The sequence below is a fragment of the Camelus dromedarius genome, chromosome 7 (assembly GCF_036321535.1).
Source record: "Camelus dromedarius isolate mCamDro1 chromosome 7, mCamDro1.pat, whole genome shotgun sequence".
Classification (NCBI taxonomy): Eukaryota; Metazoa; Chordata; class Mammalia; order Artiodactyla; family Camelidae; genus Camelus; species Camelus dromedarius.
Window position 1 is genome coordinate 25,454,271 of NC_087442.1, and position 25,832 is coordinate 25,480,102.

At 37.9% G+C, this 25,832-nt stretch overlaps 1 protein-coding gene across 8 annotated transcripts in view; it reads left to right on the forward strand.

The window, feature by feature from the left end:
- The window catches only part of CADPS2 (calcium dependent secretion activator 2), a 449,325-nt gene that overhangs the window by 375,452 nt on the left and 48,041 nt on the right, over nucleotides 1-25,832 (forward strand). For 5 of the 8 annotated variants that reach the window (XM_064487392.1, XM_064487395.1, XM_064487394.1 and 2 more), the window contains 5 exons: nucleotides 3,046-3,202; nucleotides 16,461-16,602; nucleotides 21,234-21,389; nucleotides 22,928-23,075; nucleotides 23,782-23,796. In XM_064487392.1, the coding sequence (XP_064343462.1) occupies nucleotides 3,046-3,202; nucleotides 16,461-16,602; nucleotides 21,234-21,389; nucleotides 22,928-23,075; nucleotides 23,782-23,796 (618 nt within the window). Of the gene's footprint in view, nucleotides 1-3,045; nucleotides 3,203-16,460; nucleotides 16,603-16,727; nucleotides 16,848-21,233; nucleotides 21,390-22,927; nucleotides 23,076-23,781; nucleotides 23,797-25,832 lie in introns of all 8 variants that reach the window. The other 3 variants (XM_031455278.2, XM_031455282.2, XM_064487396.1) reach the window with 2 other exon arrangements.

The following is a 25,832-nucleotide window of genomic DNA, read 5'->3' on the forward strand; positions in this document are numbered from 1 at the left end:
TTACAAGGAAAAGACCTGAGAGACATTTCACTAAAAGCAGTACAGAGAGAGCCCTAACACATGTAAAAAGTGTTCAGAGTCATTCAAAATTGGAAAAATGCAAATTAAAAGTAAGATACTATAGCCAGAGAAGTCCAGATTATTTTTTGTGTAAGTGTAATAAGACACTTAACATAAGCCCTACATCTTATGTAGGCAAAGTATTGTCTACAATACAGTGTTGTTACCAGTATGCACTGTGCTACATGATCGAGCTCTAGGATTTATTCATCTTATGTAACTGAGTCTTTGTACCTTTTCACTAATACCTCCCTTTTTCACCCTCTTCCCGGACATTCTACTCTCTGAAACCACCTCTCTACTCTCTGCGTCTATGAAATTGACTGTTTTAGATTCCTCACAGAAGTATTTGTCCTTCTGTGTCTGGCTTACTTCACTTAGCATAGTGACCTCCAGGTTCAACCATGTCGTCACAGATGGCATGACTGCCTTCTGTTTAAGGCTGAAAAATATTCCATTGCATATAAATATCATAACTTCTTTTCCATTCATTCGTCTGTGGATATTTAGGTTGCTTCTACATCTTACCTATTGTGAATAATACTGCATTGACCATGGCAGTGTAGATATCTCTTTGAGATCCTGATTTCAATTCCTTTAGATATATGCCTAGAAATAGGATTGATGAATCATATGATAATTCTATTTTTAGTTTTTTGAGGAACCTCCGTACTGTTTTCCATAGTGGCTGCACCAATTTACATTCCTACCAACAGTGTAGGAGGGTTCTCTTTCCTCTACATCTTCAACGAAATTTATCTTTTTTTTTTTTTAATAGCTATCGTAACGAGTGTGAGGTGTTATTTCATTGTGGTTTTGATTTGCATTTGAAAATCAAATGATGATTAGTGATGTTAAGGACCTTTTCATATACCTGTTAGCCATTTGTTAGTCTTCTTTGAAGAAATGTCTCTTTGTTCTCATGTCCATCTTTTAATGAGTTTATCTGGTGTTTTTTTGTTTGTTTGTTTGTTTGTTTTGTTTTGTTTTGTTTTTTGCTTTGAGTTTAAGGAGTGTGTATGTTTTGGATATTAACCCTTTATCATGTATATGGTTTGCAAATATTTCTCCCAATCCATAGGTTGCCTTTTCCTTTTGTTGATTGTTTTCTTTACTGTGCATTAGCTGTTTAACTTGAGGATTCACCAATTTTTGTTTATATTGTCTGTACTTTTAGTGTCATATCTAAGAAATCATTGCCAAGGCAGAAGTTAAGAAGCCTTTTTCTTTTATATTTTATTCTAGGAGTTTCACAGTTTCATGTCTTAAGTTTAAGTCTTTAATGAATTTTGAGTTGATTTTTGTATATGGTGTAAAACAATGGTCCAATTTCATTCTTTTGTTTGTGGATATCCAGTTGTCTCAGCACCATTTATTGAAAGGATTAAGGCTATTCCTTATGTAAGTCCATTTCTTTTTTCAGATTTGGAACACTACCAGCCATTATTTCTTTAAATAAGCTTTCTGCCCCATTCTCTTTCTCCCCTCTTTCTCAGACTCCCATAAGACATATCCAGCTGGTTCACTTGAAGATGTCCCACAAGTCCCATAGGCTTTCTTCACTCTTCTTTATTTTTTCCCTTTTTGTTCCTCTGACTTGATAATTTCAAATTACCTGTTTTCAAGTTCATTCTTTCTTCTACTTAATCAAGTCTATTGTTAAAGCTGTCTTTTAAACTTTTTAGTTATTGTATTCTTCAGGCCAAGAATATGTGTTTGGTTCTCTATATGCTTCTGTCTCTGTTGAACTTCTCCTTTTTTTTCATGTATTGTTTTTCTGATTTCATTTAGTTGTCTATCTTTGCTCTCTTGTAGCTCACTGAACTTCTTGAAGACAATTTTTTAGAACTCTTTTAGGCAGTTCATGGATCTCTGTTTCTTTGGGGTTGGCTACAAGAGCTTTATTTTGTTCCTTTGTTGGCATCTTGTTTCCTAATTCTTCATGATCTTTGTATCCTTGCATTGGTGTCTGTGCATTTGAAGAAGCTGTCACTTCCTCTTGTCTTTACAGACCAGCTTCAGCAGGGAAAGCCCTTCAGCAATCAGCCCAGTCAGATATTCTGGATTTTCTGGTTGGTAGGGTCCGTGGGTGGGCCAGCTGGTGGGGAATCCCAGGCAGGTGGGCTGACTGCCAGGGTCTAAGCTCTCTGGTTCCATGGGCAGACAGGCTTGGTGCCAGGGTCCATAGCCAGGTCACATTATTTTTGAGAACTTCCTAAAAAATAAATATTCTTTTCAGCCATCTAAACAGCAGAGATTTTTAAGTGATTATTGTCATTACCTAAAGGGCATTAAAAAATGCCTAGTTGAGTATAAAGTAATAAACAGAATATACATAGACTTACCCTTATAGGGTTTACAGTCTAGTTTAAGAGGCAGACATTAAAATAATCATATGTGTAGTCATATATGCAATGCTAGGTCCTGTAAAATAAAAATACCGGGTACGAGAGAGACTGTCTAGGAGGACTTAATTGACATTGGAAGATCAGGAAATCTCTCCATATGAAAGTGTGTTTTAGCTTTAAATCTTAGAATTATAAAAAAAAAAAGTACTACAAGTAAAATGTAATATTTTTTAAATGAGAAGAGATGTTATAGATACACTTATTTAAAGAGTAAACACATTTGGCATTGATAAATAAAATATGAACTTGAAAGTAGAATTAAAATGTGAAATGACGTGTATTGCTGTATTTAAAAAATACATTTTTTAATTTAGAACTTTTGAAAAATATATAAAATAAAACAAAAAGAAAATTTCCTTGTATCTCATAATTTAAATATAAGTAATGTAAATGTTTGGGGTATTTATTTCCAACATTTCGTTTTCCTGTGACTAGAGATAATGAAACATTTAATATCATACTCTATAATATTGTCCTATAACTTCACGTCTAATGACATATTTTCAAGCAGTACAGTATTTGTGCATGTTTCTAATGCATAACCTGTGTTCACGTTAGTTTTTTTCTTTATTTACAGGCATTTGCCTGGTGGCCGGATTTATTGGCAGAGCATGCAGAGAAATTTTGGGCTTTATTCACAGTGGATATGGATACTGCACTGGAAGCTCAACCACAAGACTCCTGGGACAGTTTTCCTCTTTTCCAACTGCTTAACAATTTCCTCAGAAATGATGGTAAGCCTTGCATTTCCTTTAGTATATGAAATGGGGAGGTGGGAAGAACGTTGTGTTGTGAGTGTGTATTTCCGGAGCTCTGGCACTCGCCTAACAAGGGTCGACATGAGTAACGTTTGCTCAGTCTCCCCGAGTATATCCAGTCAGGGTCTGCAGGACACTCCCACACTGCTCCCCGGCCTCTGAGCTTGCTCTTATTCCTAACCCCCTGTCTTTATCGAGCACTGATAATATAGGCACCTTCTCGTGGTACCTTGCGAGTGAGAAAATCTTCAAAGGTGAACATTTCTAAAGTACTTGAGAAGACTAGCATCTCTGAATGACACCTTAGAAATGTATTATTCTAGACATCATGCTATGTTAAGGCTTCTGCTAATATGCATTGTGCTAATATCGTTTGCCTGAAGAGATTCAGTTCTACCGGTAATATTGCCCTGTTGGTGTGGCTGGCTCTCTCGTGTTTGAAATTGAAGAGAATATAAAGGTTCTCTACTGAGACCTTTTTTCCAGTGCAGTAGTAACTTTTATCATTATTCTGGTACATGGTATCGTGTTCTAGCAGCCAGTATAAACCTAGTTTTCCCCCAGGGTTTTATGGGGGCATTTCTTAGCATACAGATACCTGTGGGCCTTTCCTGTGATGATTCTTTGTAAAGTTCCCTTCAACCCAAGTCTGGTTTCTACTGACAGCCTTTGCTTCAACGCTTGCAGTGAGCGTGGGGTCACTAGTTCCCTATTCTGTAACATTCTTGTCGTTGTAAACCAGGCTGAGCTCAGCCTCCTCCTAAGCTCTGGTTCTGACTTGCTGTACTCGATCAGTGGAATGGATGTCTTCTGTGGCATGTGTTCTTACCCCCGCCAGAATTCCCAGTCAGTTAACTCTTCCTCACATGGTAGGGTCTTCGTGCCTATTGCCATTCTCTTCTCCTGCCTCTGAGAAGACCTCACTCCATTTTTCTGTATTGCTTTGGACTGTGGTGCTGAGAAGAACCCAGGGCTCACAATGGGATCTGAGGCACCCAGAGCCCAGGAGAGCTGCCTGCCTCCTGCTCTGTCTTCCCGCTGTCTGGGGCTGCTCTCTCCCCCCCCAGGAGTGTGGTCATACTGTTGAGACAGTTCCCCTTCGCTGTATTTTAAAACTCCTGATCTTTCTGCTTCTCCCTTTCCAGGACGTCACTACTATATAGTTCCAGGTTTAAACTTAAAACTATGTTTTTACATTTACCTTTGTTTTTATTCAAATTGCTCTGTCAGTTTTGTCCATTACTCTAGTCTATCACTTCTTAACCATTCTTTGGTTATTATTCCTTTGAGTGTATGATAAAACTACAACTGTTTTACTGGGGAAAAAAACATCCACATAGGTATGAAGTTGTATGTGAAATTGTCTAACTCCCCATGGACATCTGGATTTTGGACACCAGATTAAGAACCTCTGTTATAGGAAGAAAGGCATCATGTTATATTAATTAATAACATAGGCTTTGGGGCCAGACAGATTCACATCTGCCTCTGCCACTTGCTGCTTGACATTTGACAATAGCTTAACCTCAGCAAACTTCAGGTTCTTCATCTATAAAAGAAAGATATAATAGTACCTACAGTGTCATTGGTGGTAAAGATTAAAGAGAATCACTCATGCATAATGGATGCTAAGTAAGTATTATAGATATTAATCTGTTCGAATTTCTGTCTTGATTCTTTCAGTCATCTTATTCACCCTCTTATCTAATTTCATTTCCAAAAGATCTTATTAGAAAGACAAAAAACCAAACAATTCTTACTTCAGATTCAACGACAGTGTTGGCTCTCAGGAGTTGCTAAGCCCACAGTTATCCATATACGAACCATTTATCCTGCAGATTATGCTCAGCCAGTTTTTAAGTTGCAGTTCAGTTCTCTTTGTCAGCAAGCACACTTCAAACGAACTCCTTCCTTTCCCAGTCTCTTACCATCATTATTCTTTCTGCTAAGAAATTACAAGTCAGGTTTAATACTGTCTTAAGACAAATGTGTAACAATAAACTTGCTGCCAAAAGTAAATACATGTATTATACAGTAAGTCCCCAAGTGAGAATAAATAAGCATAGAATTATTTCTAACATTGCTTTTATTCTACTTGCATGAAAACTCAGGAATTGACCATATTTAGATTTATTTGGGGGTTGATTCAAATATGAGAGTACTTATTAATGTCCACCATCAAACAGTAAAGATGATGAATCATTTAACTTTTTTAACGTATTGGAATTTATTTACAGAGGAAACAAAATATGTTGTAGATTTCTTAGAAATTCTCGTGGGGAACATCTCCTGCAACTCCAATGAATCAACATCTTTTAAAATTTATTTTTAAGAAGAGCTCTTACTTGACAAGTGTAATTTTATGAGAGTTATATCAAGAAGAACACTAAAAGGAGAATAACTGGAAAGTGATTTTTAACCAAATATGTAATTCAAAAGAATATCATAGTCTTCTCTGTTCTAAACCATTTCTATAGCATTGGCTACTATTAGAGGCATAGAATGTTGTGTCATTTTAGTATTCATTACACCATTGCACAGGATGTTTATATAATGACCTCTTTTGAGTGCTGTCAGTTTCGGGGGTAAGTCTGGATCTAGGCTTTGGTTTTGCAGTGATTAACATATTTTAGAAAACATCAATTATTTCAGAGAAAAACAGCTCCTCTAGGTAGTGAGGTAAATAGAAAAGTTCCCCAGCGCCATAATACCCTCCTCGTATTGGGTGTACCGTGTGATCTGGGGAATTGAAACAGATGCAGTGACTTTTATCTCAAACTCACAAGTTACTACCCAAAGCCAAGACCACTTAGTAATATCTCAGTAGTTGGTAAGACATTTTTTTTTTGCTATTAGTATCACCCTTGATAATAATGAAGAATATAGCTAATAATTATGTGTTTGTTTTATTAAATTCCTGAAGTATTCAAATGATGATTTAGTGGATCTAATTCAAATGCTACATATCAACCTCTAGCTGCCCCCAAATTGTCTTTTTGGAAAGCTTATGGGAAAACATAAAGCTTCTATCCTTCTACCACCATCCCCCAAAGAAAGAGTCTTACATCGCTGCCATGGCACGACAGTTTTTACCATATTGACCCAATTAGAGTTATAGTCCAGATTCTAATTAATTTCCATTTTAACTAGCCAGGGGTAAAATGGGAACAGATTGCTCTGAAATGTCCAATCTTGTTAAGGGAGATAATTTGCTGAATAATAGTGCTTACTGTTACCCCACACGTGGTATATACCACTAATTACAAAGAGATTTTTAAATGGTTGTGATTTCTTACTAACAATGTCACATACTAATGTCTGCTTTTCCAAAATAAAAACTACAAACGGGTCTCTAAAGAGATATTAGAATTTGTACTTTATTTGTGCTTTGAAAGCTTTATCGCTGAGTTGTTTTTGTTCTTAATGAATAGTTTAGATGTTGCCACTGGTTGTTTACCATCTTTCTTTTGTTAAAAGCTTTATGCTTTGATATTTAAAAATAGGTGTTTATCTTTGAAGAGTGGAAAGGATCATTTTCCAGCTGAGGACACTAAAGCCATAGGAGGCAGGAAACCAGGGCAGAGGCAAGGTGGAGCCTGGTCACTTGGTCTCCAGTCTGCCTCAATCTACAGTAACAAAAGCAGATTCTGGAGGCATTTATAAAATAAAATAATATTTTTTTAAAAAGATAGGAGATCCCTTGAACTCTAATTTTTATCCCACAAAATGTTTAAAAGGGTGAGGGTAAAGGAAGCAGGTTGGTTAAAGGGTACAGAAAGGACCAGATAAAGGTGTATAGTGTGTACAATGTAAGACATCTGACAAGAATTCCAGGGACTGAACTAATTAGTGGGGAAAGAGATTCAAGACAGCGAATTTGGTTGCTATTTTAAGGAGGGAAAAAAAGAATTCTGTCTAGGGGTGTGGAGGGGAGGGAGTGTTCCCTGACAGTTGGGCATGATTAGAGAAAGTCTTAGCCTTAAGGACCCTTGGAGATGAAATGCGGTTTTCCTCAAGGGAAGAGTTCCAGCTGCACCACAATTCTAGCAACTGTCCCCAGTCTCCCACCCCTCGCAGACTCACCCGCTGATTCCCAGAGCAGGACTGATGAAGAAAACAAACTCTGACTCCTTCATTTCTATCCAAAAAAGACAACTCCCGCATGCCTGTCCGTCCACCCTGCCTCCATCCGCCCCGATCCGCTCCCCCCCAAATAAAGACTTAATTAGATGGGTCATCACTTCACATGGTATCTAAGGAAACAACTTTGAAAAGGAGATGTATTAAAATTGAGGGAAAATAACTGTTTTCATAATGAAGCAATTAGCATGATAGTTGAATGATCCTGAACAGCGGCTGCGAAGCTGGTAAAAATAGGTTCTACCCTTGTGCGCCGTTTTCCACAATTGTCCTGTCGGTAATAAGGACGGCAAGTGACTGCTTCTGACAAATGAAAGCCATCTGCAAATGGCGCAAATCACTCCTTTCAGTACTACCGAAAGGCAAACCCTTGGAGCTAGTCACCTTTTAATCTGTGGATATGCTAGCAAGTGGCAAATGACCATTCTATGGGGAACCGATTCCCAAGTGAAAAATACCACGGTGCTTCTTCTTTAATTAACAGCCTTTTCACATTGCTAGCACATTAAAGCCATCCCAAGGAACACCCGTGCTCGTGTAATCAATGTCACGGCGTCTCTACCTAAACGAATAATAAATGTCCGGGCTCTACACTAAGTGAAAACCTATTCTCCAAGACTTTCACCTTCGTAAAGATGGGCTCATAAAAATCGAAAAAAGAAAAATTGGAATGTGGTCTCATGAGGATAAAAAGGCTAGTGTTAATAATTAACAGGGAGAGTGAAGTGGAGTCAAATTAGCCATAATAGAGCCCAGAGTGACTGGCAAAGTCACCTCTCATTATCAAAAAACTCATTAAGAAATGAAGAGGTGGAAATCCCGCTGGGTTATTCTCACACTTCGGCTGTATCAGAGATTATTTTTCAGATTTCTTTCAAATGAAGAACTGTTAGGTCACCATATTGTATATTAGGTTAATCTTCAAGCTTTGAAATACGGAGAGCTGACACCTGCGTGTCACTCTACCTCAAGCTCTTAAATGAGCCGTACGTCTGAAATCCACAAATTGGTGTTTATAGATATATCTGTACGTACATACACTAGGAACAATGCAGAAAGGGTATAACTTCTAGATTATCACAGGGCAGTGTGCTGGCTTCGTTTTATACCATTTTTACAAATGGCAAAATGACCACTAAAATGCAGAGGTGTATTTAACTCCAATCCCCAGAGTTGATTGAATTCAAAATTGTACATCAGAACTTGTTTTACCGACCAATACAGTACAAGAAATATAAAAGCAAGGAGTCACTAGCCTTTTTTTTTTTAATTGAATTCCACAGTCCTGCTCTAGTAACTTTCCTATGGGTAGACATGTTTAAATTTTAATCCAGTTGTGTGTTGTTTTTAGAAGTTAGTGCTTTAAAGAACATAATCTGCTCTAAAATGCTCTAAGAGGGTCCTTCACTGTAGACTTGCAGAAGCATCTGTAACTCCTGAAGGTCGCGCGCATCAGGAACCCCACCCTTGACGGTTACTGATGCTGTTACAGCCATACTCAGTCGTTTCCATTACCAAGATGGTTTTGTGGGACATAACCTGAAAGATCAGAAGGTTGTGTGTAGCTGAAGTGAAATCACAGATTTTTCCACTTGGCTTTAATATTAATTTCATAAAAGACAGCATGAGAATCCCTAGACCACGAGACTTCTTTATCTTTGTCCTAAGCCTTGGTTAATGTTTATACTGATTTTTTTCCTGAATTGATGCTACAAGAAACAGGGGCTGATGCCTCCAATTTACCAATCCAGTCACCTTACAGATACGTGGAAAAACAATTCCTGTCCTTGAAAAGCATATAGTCTAGTGGAGGATATGGACAAATATGCCCTAGTAACTATAATGCGACAGATTGTAGAAATGTAACTCCATTATGTGCACTATGTGCTATGACATTTTTAACTATAGTTTTGAACTTGGATTTCTTAGATTTGGATTTGTTGCCCAAAAAGTAAGAAACATTATAACATCAATGCTCTCACACCTTGTTATCTTTGATTGATAGATAGATAGATAGATAGATAGATAGATAGATAGACAGACAGATATTTTAACAAGTGCCCTAAGGGGAAAGGAAGAGTTGGGTGTGGTTTTAGGAGGTTATCATGCCAGTGCATTATAAATTAAATACTACCAAACTATAGAAAATTACTTACCAAATATTTGTGTGTGTATGTGTCGGGGAGGAGGTAGTTAGATTTATTCATTTATTTTTAGAGGAGGTGCTGGGGATTGAACCCAGGACCCTGTGCATGAGAGGCATGTGCTCCATCACTTGAGCTATACCCCCCCCAAATTTTTAATTAAAAGGAAAACAAAACCTAATGAGATTTCTATTTTACTTAAACTTCAATGAGGTGCTCTCAGAGTTTCCTTTAGGAGGTGGATTTTTATTGATATTTATTCGATAAACAGACGTTTATTGAGTGCCTACTTAATGTGCCAGATTCCTGGCTGGGTGCTTTTCCTAGATCTGAGGGAGGAGGGGGGTTTTGTTTGGGGGGGGTGTTCTTTTTACATAATGCTATTCTAGGCTGCAGTCGTCCTGACTTTTCTCCTGAAGCCCATATTCATATTTCCTGGGATGGGGATCCTCATTATATGTATTTGTCAACATGGAGAGCGACCTATTAATTTTATATCTTAGTCCATGGTGCTTGCATTGTTGAAGATGAATACAGTTTGTAGTCCCTTGAATAATTGTGGTTTTATGTGAGAGCCTGTTATTTTTATTGTGGTTTGTGTTGGTTGGTTCTTGGGCTGGTCATAAATGACTCATTCCCTTCTGAAATGCCTAATTAGAATTTTAGGGGGAAAAATCGTTCTTCCTGGTAATCTGCTAATGCGGACTAATTGGAAGGGGGCGGCACAATATAAAATCGGATTATGTGAACTCAGGAGTCAACAGCATATCTTTAGCCTCAACACAATACGTGAACTCTTTTATCTGCTTATCCTTAATTTATCCAATGATTATTGTCTCAGTAATTGTCATTAATTGGATTGTAGTTTAAATTCTCTGTTGAAATCTTACTATTAAGAGCCTATGACAAGTACTTTTGTAAATGCACGACTCTTTTCAGTATGTAAATAATCAACACTAATGTATTAATTATTGGGATGCTCAAAATAATTGGGCACATCTGCACCCCTAGTTTACCTTTTATTTAAGCCTTTTTGCTTTCTTTTTGCCATTTCCAATTTACTGTTGGGCTTGATGTCATTGGTGCTTCATTATCTTCTGATAAGGTGATATTTGGAAACATGAAATCTTTTGGGAAAAAAAAGATTATTTTTATCACCAAAGTGGTCATGATTCCCCCAGCTGTGTTCTCGTAACCACTATCTGAGGCTCCTGAGCAGTTCTTTATCCCTCCACACCTCAGGTACAATGTCAGATGCATTCTTGGATGAGGCCACGCTGAGAATTTGCCTCTTCCAAGGAGCTGTTGTAATGGGTGCCTTGTAAAGGGTTGATTTGGACAGGTGGCAGCCCCGAATCCTAACCTTTCCTTGTTAAACCATATGGAGAAGATGGAAGCACTCCTTCTGGTGCCTGAGGCTACATATTAAGAGGGCTTTTGACAGTGTCTGCGCAAGTGGAATGCAAACTGGCATATGGGCAACTGAGAAGAGGGGCATACATTTACATACACAAGCACAGGGCAGTCCGTGTTCCTGCGGTCTTGCCTTGGGAAGCTGAATTTTCTCTTTTCTTCCTTTCCCTTACTATGTGTATTTTCTCTTCATTTCTTCTCATTTGTCCTCTGCCTCTTTCTCCTCCCCAATCCCATCTCTCCTTCCATCCTTCCTCACCTGTCCTGAATCTAATTACCAAAGAAACGGAACAACCAGTTGCCAGTTTTCTGAAAGTTTGGAACTTAGGTTTCTAATTTGATTATTTTTTTTAAAAAGGAACACTGCTGAAACATGAGCAGACTTTTGGCCAAAATCCAACATTTGTGACAGTTCTTAGGAAATATAGGAAATCACCATTTTCTCCTCATTCTGCAGGATGTGATCATTTACTATCATGTCATGACTGAACAGAGAAAATCTTCCCTTTGCTACATTCATTAAAATGAGAGACATAAAACGGCCAACATTCATACCCAGTAAAATTTTTAGCAGTCTGATCTTGGACATATGGGTCTAAAAGGAGGATTTCTCAGAAAAATATTGAATACTATATATTTTAAATAAAATATAAAGAGATACGCAGACCTCAATAGGTTCTTGTACAGAATAATATTGTAGTAACTATGTAGTAATCTTCATGTTGTGTCTGAGTAGTCATTCATGCAACGGACATTTGAACAAGTGCTGTGAGCCAGGATACTAAGAATACAGACGTGGCCCCATCCTAAGGGACGTTGCACCCTCACAGGAAGAAAGAGATACGTCAACAAATGCAGAAATATAACAGGGACCACAGTAGAGGATGCAGGGTGGAGAGTAAACAGGAGAAACCGGTAACTAGGCAAAGGGACAGCAGAATGAAGCATTTCAAGAAAGATTTGGAGGAGAAAGTGTGTACTTTCACTGAACCATGAAAATCATTATGGCCGGACCACAGCAAATAGAGGGGTGAGGCAACAGAAAAGAGCCAGAGAAGTTCTGTTAAGACAGCTCATAGATGACGTTCTTACCATGCAAAAGCTTTTGGAGTTTGTCTGGAGGATCCGTTAAAGGATTATCATCTTTAGGAGGTACATAATTTGTTTTATATTTTAGCAAGCCCCTCTGCTTGAGATTTTAAGACGATGAATTGGCAGAGGGAAAATTAGGAGCCTAAGACCAGTTAGGAGATGATTGCATTAGCCAAAGCAGGAGATGAGAAGGCTGGATCTAGCCCAACCTAGTGGTGATGAAGAGAGGACTGAGATGGGTTCGAAAGATAATAAAGATATAAAATAGGCAGGTTCTGACTACTAATTGGGCGTAGGAGGCGAAGGAAAGGCCTGTGGTACAACTTCCAGGGTGCTGGTGTAATGACGAGATGGGCAATCTATTTTCGCTCCTAGGATGGGAATACAAGAAGAGAAACAGGCTTATTTAACAAGATAATGAATTCAGTCCTTATCAAGTGTATCAAAAAAAAGAGAACTCTTGCTAGAAATACATTTGAGTCAACTGCTACTTAATCTTAGAATCATTATAACATTTAATAATAACTGAGTGTGATTCTCCTTAGGGTGCTTCTTCATTTTAGCAAACTAAGTATGACTTAATAGCCAGCATACCTAATCTCCAAATGCACACTGGAGTAGCCTTTGAATGCTGAGATAGAGTGCTCATTTGTAGATGTAATAATTTGTTGCATAAAAGAGAGCTCTTGCTAGAAATACCTGTGAGTCAACTGCTACTTAATCTTAGAATCATTATAACATTTAATAATAACATTCAGTGAGATTCTCCTTATATGCTTCTTCATTTTAACAAACTAAGTATGACAACAGCCAACATATTAATCTCTAAGTGTATAATAAAGTAGCCTTTGAACCAATGAGGTAGAGTGCTCATTTGCAGATGTAATGATTTGTTACGTTAGCCTGTGTTTTGGCTTTGGTGTTGTTGAAAATAATGGCAGTGCAAAATATTAATAGCACCTATCAAGAGGTAGAGCCTAAGGTTCTTTATATATTTTTTAGAAGGCCATATAAATTATAAGGCTTAGGCACACAGTTTAGCTGTACAACCATGTAAAGTTGTCCAGCTTTCAGTGTGTATTATAAGCACATTCAATGTTTTCACAGTGTTAGTTCACTTTTCAATTCTGTAGTCTTGTTCACCATTTTTGTTTTTTCATGTCATAACTAAGTTTTTCAAAATTCTAACTCTGAAAACATACAGTTCACCTAAGATGTGGTGTAGTGTGTTTCATTTGCAAGATGTTTTCAATTTGAAAAAAACTAACTACATTTCTAGGTCTTAAAAGATGCTACTGTGATGATGGTGGGTTGAAGAGACGTATGAATGGATGGGTAGACAGGTAGTAATTTACGGTCACTAAAACTGAGGGATGATAGTGTTATAAGCTATGGAAGTGAAGAGGGGGCTCTGGTATCAAATCCTTGTTCTACTGTCTAATGACTAAATGGCTTGGCCGAGTGTCCTGAATTATCTGGGCCTCAATTTCCTTATTAGTAAGATTGGAAAAAAATAGTTTTTCCCTCACGGAGTTTTTGTGATGATTAAATGAGAGAATGCGTATCAAGGACTTAGTACAGTGCTTGACATTCCAAAAATGCTACGGATAAGGAGGAGAGGGAGGTGGAGGAGGAAGGTAAGGAGAGTTCTAAAGTACAGATCCATTAAATTCAGATCTGGGTATGTTTTTAAATTTGCTTACCACAGTGATTTAGATGGCTTGAGTGAGAATACTTCATCCTTAATGTTTAGTGCCCTTATTTAGATGATATTTGGTAAAAAGAACTGAATTACATGATCTGTAGTACCTTCTAGCTTTATGATTGAATCTCCAGGAATAAATAAAGCTCCTTTCAGTGTTCTAATGAAAACATCATTAAGATAACGTTAGTCTCCTAAATAAGACACTTATCACTAAATATGATTATCATTCTCACTTTAATGGGAAAATCTTGTAGCATATAGATAAGCCAGAAAAATTATTTAACCACAAAAAATGCTAAACTATCAACTAAATGTAGAAAAATGCAGTGTTGTATTTCTTTCTGTACTTAAAATTATTTCCTACTTCACTTTCACGTGCCTGTAATTTTCCAGCCTCTGACAAATTTCAGAATCACTTAATTAAAGTAATACATTGCAAGCATTTTCATATTCATGCTACCATGGTAAGCGTCACATACGTTGCCCAAGTTTTAAAACACTATGTAGGTTTTTGAGATATTTTTGCCCTGAAGAAGATTATGTGGAAATTAGCATATTTAGCTGCGTATTTTATAAGACGGTACTACTGAAGTGTGCTAATAGTTAGAGTCAGTTACTATGAGCATATACAGCTATTCAGATTCATAAGAGTGTTGAGATATAATTGACCTAACATTGTATAAATTTAAGGTATGCAGTGTGACGATTTGATATATTTATGTGTTGTGATATGATTAAGGCAGTAAGGTTGTTGACATGTCCTTCACCTCATGTGGTTACAATTTTAATTTCTTGCACGTGGTCATTTGAGATCTACTCACAGCAACTTTCAAGTATATAGTACAGTGTTGTTAACCCTGTGGTTGTCAGGCTGCGGAGAAATAGTGAGTGGGACTCCTGAGAGGCTTTTCCTTGTGCCCCACCCCTGCCGTTCTAATCCAGGCCACCCCCCGTCTTCATCATCTTCCTTTATCTGGTCTGTTGCAGGAAAGAACCAAGTACTGAACTCTTTCCCCGCGTCCCCCTCTTTGCCACCTACTCCATTTCACACAGCAGCCAGAGAGACCATAGCAAGTCACTCCCCTCCTAGTAATAATAATGATAATTAATAATAATAATGATAATTAATAATAATAATAATGCCTCCCATTATCCCCAGTAAAATCTGTCCTCCTCACAATATCCTACCACCTAGACATCACCTCAGACCACTCTTCCCCAACCCTCATCCCACTTCTGCCACATTAGCTTTCTCTTCTTTCTAGAAGCATGCCCACTCATGCCTTCCTTAGAATGTTTGTGCTTGCTGTTCCCTGTACCTGTAAACCTTCTCTCCAAATCCTCCGTGGAGGTCTGCCCTACCATCTAGGCTCAATGAAAATACCATCTCTTCAGACATATCTTTCCCAGCCACAATGTATATTTTTAAATGAACGTGTTCTCACTGAGTGTTATTTAAAAATAAAAATCACAACTGAGTTTAGGATGTGTTTACTTGAGAAATATAAGGCATCATCTTAAAAAATTACAAATTCTTTATTGAAAATTACATAGCATTCCTTAGTATTTTCCTCTAGGTTCTCTGTTCTTTCATGGGGCGACTTAGGCACGTGCTGTCTTAGCTCAGCCTAGTACAACAGAATGGCACAGACCGAGTGGCCTATAAACAACAGAAATTTATTTCTCACAGTTCCGGAGCGTGGAAAGTTTAAGAGTAAAGCACCAGCAGTTTGCGTGTCTGGTGAGAGCTTGATTTCGTGGCTCACAGACAGCCATCTTCTCCCCGTGTCTTCACCTGGCGAAAGGATCAAGGCAATCTCTGGGGTCTCCTTTGTAAGGGTCCTAATCCTATTCTTGAGGGCTCCACTCTCATGACCTAATGACCCCCTAAAGGCCCCATCTCCTAATGTTATCATATTGGGAGTTCGGATGTCAACGTATAAATTTGGGAGGAACGCAAACATTTATTCTACAGCACTGCCCGGTGTTCTGATGAAATTATGACCTGTGCAGAGAGAGCGCCCATCTCTGGGGGAGGTAAGTGCATCTTGTCCTGCAGCCCTGTCCCAGCAGCACAAAGTCTTAGACTTCTGCAGCTGCTTTGGGCAGGATGTTCTGTACCGCAATTCATTAAACACTGATGGACAACTGAAAAATACACGTGATATGCTGACTCCTTTTAAATACACACGTGGGATGTGGATGAGTGGATGACTATGAAGAAACTCCCCGAATGACTAAAAGTTCATGAGGCAGAATAGACTTTCCCAAGGCCATAGTCACCCTCCTGGTCAGTTAAACTAGTGTATCTCAAACTCATTTCTTCAAGTTGAATAGGTTTGGCTCTTTTTTGATGCATGGCCTACCGGGGATTATAATTCTGTTTAATCACTGCATTAACGTCTGTCAAGACATGCAGGGGATTCGTCAGCTTCCTTGAATCTCCAGCAAGAGGTCAAAAGCCTTCTGTGCTAAGTCTCTTAGAAATAAAACCATACCACCTGCCAGGAACATTTTCTAGGGATGTGATCTATGTGTGGTTCTGAAAGCCATCTAGAGAAGGTCAGTTATACTTCATCAGTTTTCACGATATGATATCCAAGCATTGGAACACGATCCATTATTCTCTGTATTTTATCAGTTCTGTGTCAGAGTCTTTCAAGAAAAGGTTTTTGTCCGTGTTTTCCAAATGCCTGCTGTTATCCCTCTGACAAACACTCTTTCTGCTTGACTATTTCAGCACTTTTATGTAATGGAAAATTTCATAAACACTTGCAAGAAATCTTTGTGCCCTTGGTTGTCCGCTACGTGGATCTCATGGAGTCCTCCATCGCGCAGTCAATTCACAGAGGTTTTGAGCAAGAGACATGGCAGCCTGTCAAGTAGGTATCTTGCCCAGTGTCCGTGGAGCGCCTGTCTCTCCTCTCCTAACCTGATGACTTTACACATGGCCATCTGTAGTTATTGCTTATGGTGGTCCCTTCCCACGTTGTTTGTTTCTTTACAGGAATATCGCCAACAGTCTTCCCAATGTAGCTCTTCCAAAAGTTCCAAGTCTGCCTCTTAATCTTCCACAGATTCCTAGTTTTTCTACTCCTTCGTGGATGGCTTCTTTATATGAGTCCACGTGTGTATCCCTCACTTATTTCCTGGTGGCGTGTTAGCTGGTGCATGGCCTGGGCTGTGTTCTGTGCAGATGTGTTTAGACTGCATGGCATTTTTTTTTTTAATCATCGTTGGTTGAGGAGTACTGTGTTTTGGTTTTCTTCATTTGAGTTTTGGAAGCTATTAAGCTAAGCTTAGCATATCAGCGAAAAGTGATTTGGGATTTTTTTTTTTTTAATGTTCACTGGTTTGATGTCATTCTATGTAATCTGTGGGGCAGGGGACATTTTGTGACCCAGGTTGTAGACTCTAGTCTAAGTGATAAAACCAGAGTTCTCCATGTTCAGACAAGCAGTGTGGCTAACGGTATGTATGTCCAAGATCCTTAGTTGGCTCCAGTTTTGTTCCTGCCCACGTGATTTATCTTGTATATGTCAAAAAGCGTTTTTAAGAGCAGATTCAAGAACATAATCTTTTTCTACTTTTATCTTAATCTCCCCTTTAAAGGAACAATATTGCAGGTTGCAGAGAAGGGGTTTTCCTTTATTTCTCAGTACCAGCAAGTTCTTTTGTCCTTTCATATATCATTTGATGCACTTTGTTAATTTTAAGTAATCTTTGTATCATTACAAACCATGTTTATTAACTCCACACTGCGATGAGCCTACCTATTGCAGGTGAAAAGGACATGGCCTTTGAAACCAATCAGCCCCAAATTTAGATCCTAGCTTATTCTTCGTTAAGTCTTTTTCTTAGCCCCAGTTTCCTCAACTCTAAAATGGTTATGACACCTAATTTAAAGACGTTTTTATGAGGATTGAAAAAAAACCCTGAAACGTGCCTGGCACAGGCTAGGCTCACAATAAATGATAACTACTCCTCTCCATTATGACTCTTATTACTGTAATTATTATTACCACCATCTGTCATCATCACTATTCATGACAGTTTGGGTTTCAAAAGGATGAGCCTCAGAACAATCAAACGAACTCAGTTTAATACTCCATGCTTTGCACGAGGTCTCGTTTGAAGCCAGCTAGAAAGAATAATAATGAGAAGAAGAAGAGCTACCATTTATTTAGCATTTGTTATATACAGTGCCCAATTCTTTATCTTGCTTACGCCTTATAACAACTCTGTGAGGTAAATGTCATTTTTCCTATTTTACAGTTAAGGAAACTAAGTCACAAAGAAGTTAAAAGGCAAAACTTGCCAATGTCTCACAGTAAGTAAATGACAGAGACACGATGGAAGCCAGATTTGCTGGACTCCTGAGCCCTCCCTCCTCTCGTTAATCCATTTTAATTCCAGAGAACATGCTGATGAAGAGCTTGTCCAGCATCCTTTCTCCCTGTCCTCCCACCAGGTGTCAGCCCTAGTCCCAGTCTAGTCTGCATGCAGTCAAGAAAAGGGAGAAGAAAAGACCAAGAAAGAGAATGATAACTTGCAAAATAGTTGGACAGTTTTTCTCCAAATTAAACATCATCTCTGTACTCATAGGAGTTACCAGGCTCTTAGGTTACATGTGAATCTTCTTCTTACAGGCAAATGCTTCAGGCTGTCAAAGTGTGTAGAGTGGTGTCTGTGTGTGCTCAAGAATCCTCTAAGAAGTAGACTAAGCCTTGCTAAGTCTGTGACTTTTCTTGTACTTCCTTATACTGTTTTATAATTTAACTCCTCTTCTTCCTCATTTCCCGTCTGTTTAACATCCTTGATTTCACTGAGGGACACTATTGTGGTCATTGCCATGTGAAATTCAGTGGGTTTTTTTTTGTCATTATTATTTATTAGCTTTGAAATATGTGTGAACCCTGAATCTCATTATTGGGATCTGCTTTTTTAAAATGACTTTTTTAAAATGCTTTTTTAAAATTCCTGTGGTCTCAGGAATGTCCTGTCTTTGGAACAAATTGTGATTTTGTAAATAAAGTGCTTCCACTTTCATCATTCTGGACAAATGAAAAATACGTTTTTACAATTTAGTCACCATTACCTTTTCCTGCCGAGATTATCAACATTAGGCCCTTTGTCAGGGTGCCCGGAATTACTCATAATGTTCTGATGTCATTGCAATTAGTTGTTTTTTGTATTTTTAGCTTTTCTTATAAAGCATCGAATGGCAAAAAAAAAAAAAAATTCCCATTTCACATGTTTAAGGAGTTAAAAATACAATTACTGATAAAGTAAAGACAAGTACTACTAAACTAGCAATGAGTTTGAAGATACATCTCTACCTGCTAATGTATAAGTCACCGTAAGAGGCGCCCCTCCAGATCTCTCCTTGTATATAAAATCTTCATTCTGGGTTTTTTAGCTCTAAAAGTGAATGCCAAGAAGGTAAGTTTCCTGCTGGTATTTTTAGTAAATTGTCTCAGATTCCATTATTCACGTTTGGATTCTTTAATCTGTTAATAATACTTTTAGGGATAGGTCACTGGTTAGAAGTAATTTTAAAATGAAAAAAGTTCTGAATAATTTGCAGGTTATACCTGCCAGCTTGAGAGAAAACCTATTTACATTTTTCCCATCTATCTATCTAATTATAACAAACACTTGTTATCTTAATTACATTCCCAATTAAGCACATGTATCGTTCAGAATTTTACCATAACATCAAAGAACAGAAAACACATACATCCATATTCTCTTTAAAGATGTCATTGTCACATATTATGAGAAAGTCTGTTTTTAATAGACTTCTACCTTTACTGTTTCAGATTTTGTTTTAATGGTGGTTTTTGTTGCTGTTGTTTTGTTGTGCTGTTACTTATATTTCTCAAAAGTAAAAAAAAAAAAATTATAAGAAGTAGACTTGCTTCTTTGCCAGTTATACTCAATGACTCTTAAAACATCGTTCGTCTCATCCATCAAATTGTACACTAGAGATATAAAGGATTTCGCTTTATCTTTTTTCTCTTATTTTTATTATATAAATGGCAAAAAGGAGAATTAAATATAGTGTTTTTTCCAACTTTTTTTGCAGCAGTATCAGAGAGGTTGTCTGGCTTTTTTGTTTAATACTTTGGGGGCACTGAATATTAAGGTCAGGAGATGTTAAGTGAGGAAAGTGCTGTGGGTAGTGCTTTGCTGCGACTATTCCCTTGAGAATTGAACTCCGAGGCTGTCTCAGCTAGACAAGGAGGTCATGAGGAATTACTGGCAGAATGGGAGGAGGAAAGCCAGGCAGGCTGGTGAGGGAGCAGAGATGCTAAGGCGGGGAGGTGGGGGAGGTGCAGAGAAGCTTTAATTAGCCAGAGCAGGAGGTGATCGTTTTTAAGCTGGCTCATTAAAATATATTTTGCTCAACAATATGGTATTTTAAAAGAATTTTATATTTTGTAAAAATTTTACCATGCCTTTGTGATAAATTATTTTCTTTTTAAAATGTTCTTTTGCAAACTTGAAGTATAAGTTTTCGGTCAGTGTATGTTAAACGGTTGTTGGAAAGTAAGCAGAAATGAATCCTACAGCAGTTTTTGGTTTTTTTCTTTTCTTTTGTTCTCTTTTATAATTAAGTTTCAATTATGTTTTAACATAGGAATATTTTACTTTGAAAACATGCATTTTCCTATTAGGCTGTATACTTGCATAATAGAAAGTAATGCTATTATCCTTTGCCTAAATATTGTGTATACTCTGGCACAGATTGCCTTCATACATGGTGTAAAAACACATTCCCCTCGAGTAACTTTACCATGGTTGTGAATGCATAGCCAGGCTTGGCTCCACAGCTAGGTAGATGGGAGGACCTGAAATCCAACTTCAGAGCACCCTGAACGTCATCTTTCTGTTGGACCATCCCTGGCACTAGGTTAGGTTTAGTTATGAGTGAGAAAAGGCACAAAGCATTTCAAAATAGAAGTAAGACTTTCTCCCCTACCACGCCTGTTTCACCTTTACTTGTAATGGAGAAATGTAAGGCCCTGAAGGCTGCATACCGGTAGACAGACAGAAACCATCACGATGACAGAAGCACGGATGCATGAGTTCAGTAAAAAGCTACTAGTTGCTTTCATATGGATTTTCCTGCATAAAACATACTTTTCTGAACTTCTAGGAGGACATATGTATTTTATCTTTATCCTAGAGACTGGTAAAGAACATTTCAGATGTCTGTTCTTATGTGTACAATTTGACTTTTTTTTCCTCAGTAAAGAATTATTATTCATTTTGCCCCTGTTTATGAAGCCTGACTACTGGATCTCTATTTTGTTCTCCTTGCCTTGCCTTATTCATTAAGAAACGGAAAGGAAAAGTCAGAAGGCAAAGAAAATATTCACCACTAGAGATTTTATGTAGTATTTCTTCACTGATGGCAATTGATACAGAAAAGAAAAAACAATGCATTTGGTGATCCACAGAGCTAACAGTGGGAGTTCATGCTGTTCATTTTTCCTTTTTCTTCTAGCAATGGCTCAGCGACATCAGAAGACCTTTTTTGGAAACTTGATGCCCTGCAAATGTTTGTCTTTGACCTACACTGGCCAGAACAAGAATTTGCCCACCACTTAGAGCAAAGACTTAAACTAATGGCCAGTGATATGATAGAGGCCTGTGTCAAAAGGTAGACGTGCGTTTTCAAGTTTCTGCTTACTATGCCAGCATCCAAAATAACACGTGTCACCAACTATCTGTTGTATAGTTGTTACCAGAAAGGATTCAATATGTACTACTTTCTCCAAAATGTAAAGGACACCAAAATTCTGGGGACCCATGTAATTGATAAAATTGGCCTGATAACGTTTTTGCAGGTCTCCTAACCGTTGCCGTCCTCAGCAGCACCCACAGCAAAGTAATCCTTTCTGTTATGCTTCTGGTTCTCTCTCTGGGAATACGGTGCTTTAAATTCCCAAGGCAGTACTTCCTGAGACATACGGAAGAGGCCTGTTGAGTTCCTTACGCGTTGTGTGCTGTGTCCGTGTGCTGCAGAATGACATGGCAAACTCACATGATGACCACTGCGGTCAGTTGTTCTGTTTTCTGGTACTCTCTAGCCACGTCCGATGAGCTCCAGGCTCCCACTTACATTCTTTAGAATTTAACCAGAAATAAGTTATGAGGCTTTGGAGTCTTCTGCATGTGCTTTTATTTTTTTTTAACAGTTTTTACAAAATCAGCATTGCACCCTGATTAGCATTGTTTTCCCGACTGCCCCTGCTCATGATCTGTACAAGAACAACGTGGGCAGCATACTGGAATAACAAGCACTGGCTGGAGCCATTGAATAATCCTGAGTTCTTTAAAGCGAGAAAAACCCTGTCCTTAGAATAATGTTTAATGGTCTCCTAAGGCAAGGCCATGAATTATATTATTTAATGTTAGAAAAATATCCTGGGAGGAGGGGAGGGTATGGCTCAGTGGTAGAGTGTGCACCTAGCATGCATGAGGTCCTGGGTTCAATCCCCAGTCCCTCCATTAAATAAATAAATAAATCTAAGCACACCCCTCCCCCAAAATACAATTTTAAAATACTTAATTTTTTTTTTTTTTAATCCTGGTCGTCCTCTGTGATTCTAATGTATCAAACCTATGGGTATTCTTTGAATACTTTAGCAAAACCAATTCCAAATTGCCTGCTATGAGGTTTTCTTACAAAACCTAAATGTCACTTCAGGTATTTGAAAGAGGAACTAAGTGACATAAAAGAATTACACATTCTCTGTCACACGTTAACTATAGTGTTTTAGAGTTTTTCAAACTTGTCCTTTATTTGATTTGGTAAACCCTCACACAGAGGGTTTGTTCTGCTTTGCTGCAGAGAAGCAAGTGATTTTTCCACTTGGATATTCATTCAGGCAGTTAAGTGAAATGATGAAGTTTTTCCATTAAAAGTGATTCGCTAGATGTAGCAAATAGCTTCATTTGGGTAGAACTACTGTCTAAGCGACCGTAGAAGCTGTGTTTAATATAAAATGTCACAGTCTGAGCTTTCATACGCGACACCTGAAAAGAAGACCGTCCCAACCCCCAGCTCCCAGGCCATGCCTCGCTCCTTATTTGCATGTTTTAAATCAGCACCTTGTAGTGTCGATTTCACTTTTTACAAAACAGGTGGGACGTATGTCAGAATTTCTGACTCCAAATTCATGTTTTAATAAATAGAACAAGAACTGCATTCGAACTCAAGCTGCAAAAGGCGAGCAAAACCACTGACTTGCGCATCCCAGCTTCTGTGTGTACGATGTTTAATGTGTTAGTCGATGCCAAAAAGCAAAGCACCAAACTCTGTGCCCTGGATGGAGGACAGGAGGTAAGTGGATTGGATGTCACCTGTGGAAGGGCAGCATGGGGTGCCCAGGCAAAGGAGGAGGCTGTTTCCAGAAGTCTCTCACCTGATTAGATTAAAGAGACCAAGTTCCCAGGTACAAGTGTTTGATAGTTTCTTTATTATAATCATGGAATGCCCCTTTATCCTTTGCTGTTGTCAGTTTCTTCTTTTTTCTATGAAAACTGCCTAAAATTTTACAAGTGGCCATTGAATTTCAGATACACCTTTTAACAGCTTAGGTGTTGTTTATTTACATAAACCTTGCTTTTCACAAGCAAATGAGAAAGCTAGAAAGCTACTTGCTTTGTTTATACAAATCTAGAGTATCCAGAGTTTGCATCTAAAAAACAAGGCACAGAAAACAGTGCATGAAATATTTCATTTGCACAAGTTTTCCAATTTTTAAAGGTCAAGTAAAAACATACTTGAAAATTGGGCTTTGCTTTTTTCAGTAAGTATCCCATTGTTTCAGTTTGATTTCTGTTTTGTTTGGTTCTGTATTCAGAAACAGTTTACCTCCTGATTCATTTTTGTTGAGAGTGGTGGCTGGATATCTTTTTCTTAGATTATCTGTTTAAGTTGATGTTTTGTTAACATCTTTTCCCATCATGATTACTTTTTCATCATTTCTTTATTTTTCCCTTATGTTCTTCTTCATCGTCTTTTTTTTCCCCATGGCATGATCCAGTTTGGTAGTCAATGGGTAAGTTTCATTTTTTGTATGTAAAAGCACATTTTCATTTGAATTATTACTTTTGTAAATGTTTTTTTTTTAACTTTCATCTTTCCAAATTAAAATCATATAGTTAATTTCACTTTCAGGTTTTTGGTTTCTGGGTATGTGTATAACGCTACATAGCAATATCCAAAGACACATTAAAACTCATGTAATTACTTATACCTTAAGTAATGTCTGGGGAAAGTTTCTTCCCTGTTAAGCTGCAGAATCAACAAACTATTCTTAAATTTTTTAAGGTGAAATTATTTAAAACCAAATGAATTCACCCTCCTTCAAATTCTAAATAAATTTAGCAGCAGAGTGATCGTTAATATTTTCAAGATGCATGTATCTGCAGTATATACTTTCACTAATACTGGAAGAATTTAGAATTGGGGGCTTTGGATGACAGATAGCGTATAGTACCTCTAAATTTGAGGACCAGGAGGCCACTCTTAAGGTCACTTCATACAGAAGAACCTAACTGTGGATTGCAGTGAGGGACATGCCCACTGTGATAGCAGCCTTTCTTTCCACTCATGGTCTGGGATGTAACCATTATCAGAGGCAGAGAATAGGCAGGCCTGTGTCAGGAGCCTGTCCCCTCCCCAACACAAGGTTGTCTCAAAGTGTCACCCAGAACCTCAGAGGAACATGATTTGAAAACCCTTTATACCTACAGGATTGACGAGACTAAATAAATAAATAATTTTTTGTATAAGTCAAGTGTTTCTGTGCTCTGTGGATATGTTAAATCTTAACAACTCTTACAGTTGACAACTGGGAGTCAAAGTCAGCGCTAACTCTTTACTGGGCTAAGAATGTTCATCCAAGCAGAGAGGCTTAGATAACTGTGACAGAGGATGAGAAGTCCCACTGTTTGTGAATTTCATACTTCTTGAACCCAGAGATAGACGTTAGCTATTTGACTATAATTTATGTGTGTGTGCACGTATTTCATTCCTTGAGCAATTCGGGGGTAAAAGATGTATTTATACAACCTTACAGATATATTAAATAACTGGTATGTTATAGAATTTTAGTAATTATCATTCTCTGATCTCTTACAACCTATTACCTCTAATTAGCTGAATGGTGGGCAGCTGGCTTGGATATCAGTGGCTCATAACCACCTTCCCTTGGTTTTCAAGAGCAAGATGTAAGCTTTTGATTGTCTGCTTGAGAATAATGCCTTAGCCTTTTTATACACACATCCATTTCTCGTCAGGTTTATAGAATCATCTCGCCTCTTCCACGAATACTGGATTGATCCATTTGTTCTTAGTTTTACACACACTGCGGTGCCTGGTATACAATAGGCACTTAGTAAATATTTGTTGAATGAACAGACTGATTTTTTTTTTTTTGTCACTGCTTTAACAATCCTCCCCTGTAAGAAACAACTCACTCTGGTATTTTGAAAGAAAAACAGGCACCCACACAAATGACAAAACATTGTTGCATTGTCAAATGATTCTTTACATTAATAGGTGGATGGTTTTGAAGAGTAATCTGCTACTGTTCATTATGTCTGCACCTGTACCTTCTCACCAGAGACAATTAGTTCCCCACAACTTTCACACAATTAATATGTGTGTTCAAAATGTGCAGGTGTAAAACCCATTAGCAGCCCTGGAAAGTGGTAAACAAGAATTTCAATGCAAGAGAAGTATTTTATACTTCGCTTTTAATTTCCAGTAAATATATGCACATAATTGTGTAGGCTTTTCATCTCTGTACGTGCTTGAGATGAATTTTGAAATTGTTGCAAATTAGTGAATAGGTGACACATGTAGGTGAGCCAGTGGACTGCACTTTATACAAAGTAACCATGGAAGTTGAAAAAGTATATTATTATACAATTTGGAACCTTATAAAAATGTATACTACATAGGGAAACCTAGCAGATATTTTTTCTAAATTTAAGAGAATCACCTCTCCACAGTCTCTAGTAAATTTGTTATGTCATCATTGCTGGGATAAAACCTTCTCATCTCCTTCCCCCCAGCACAGCCCCTTCT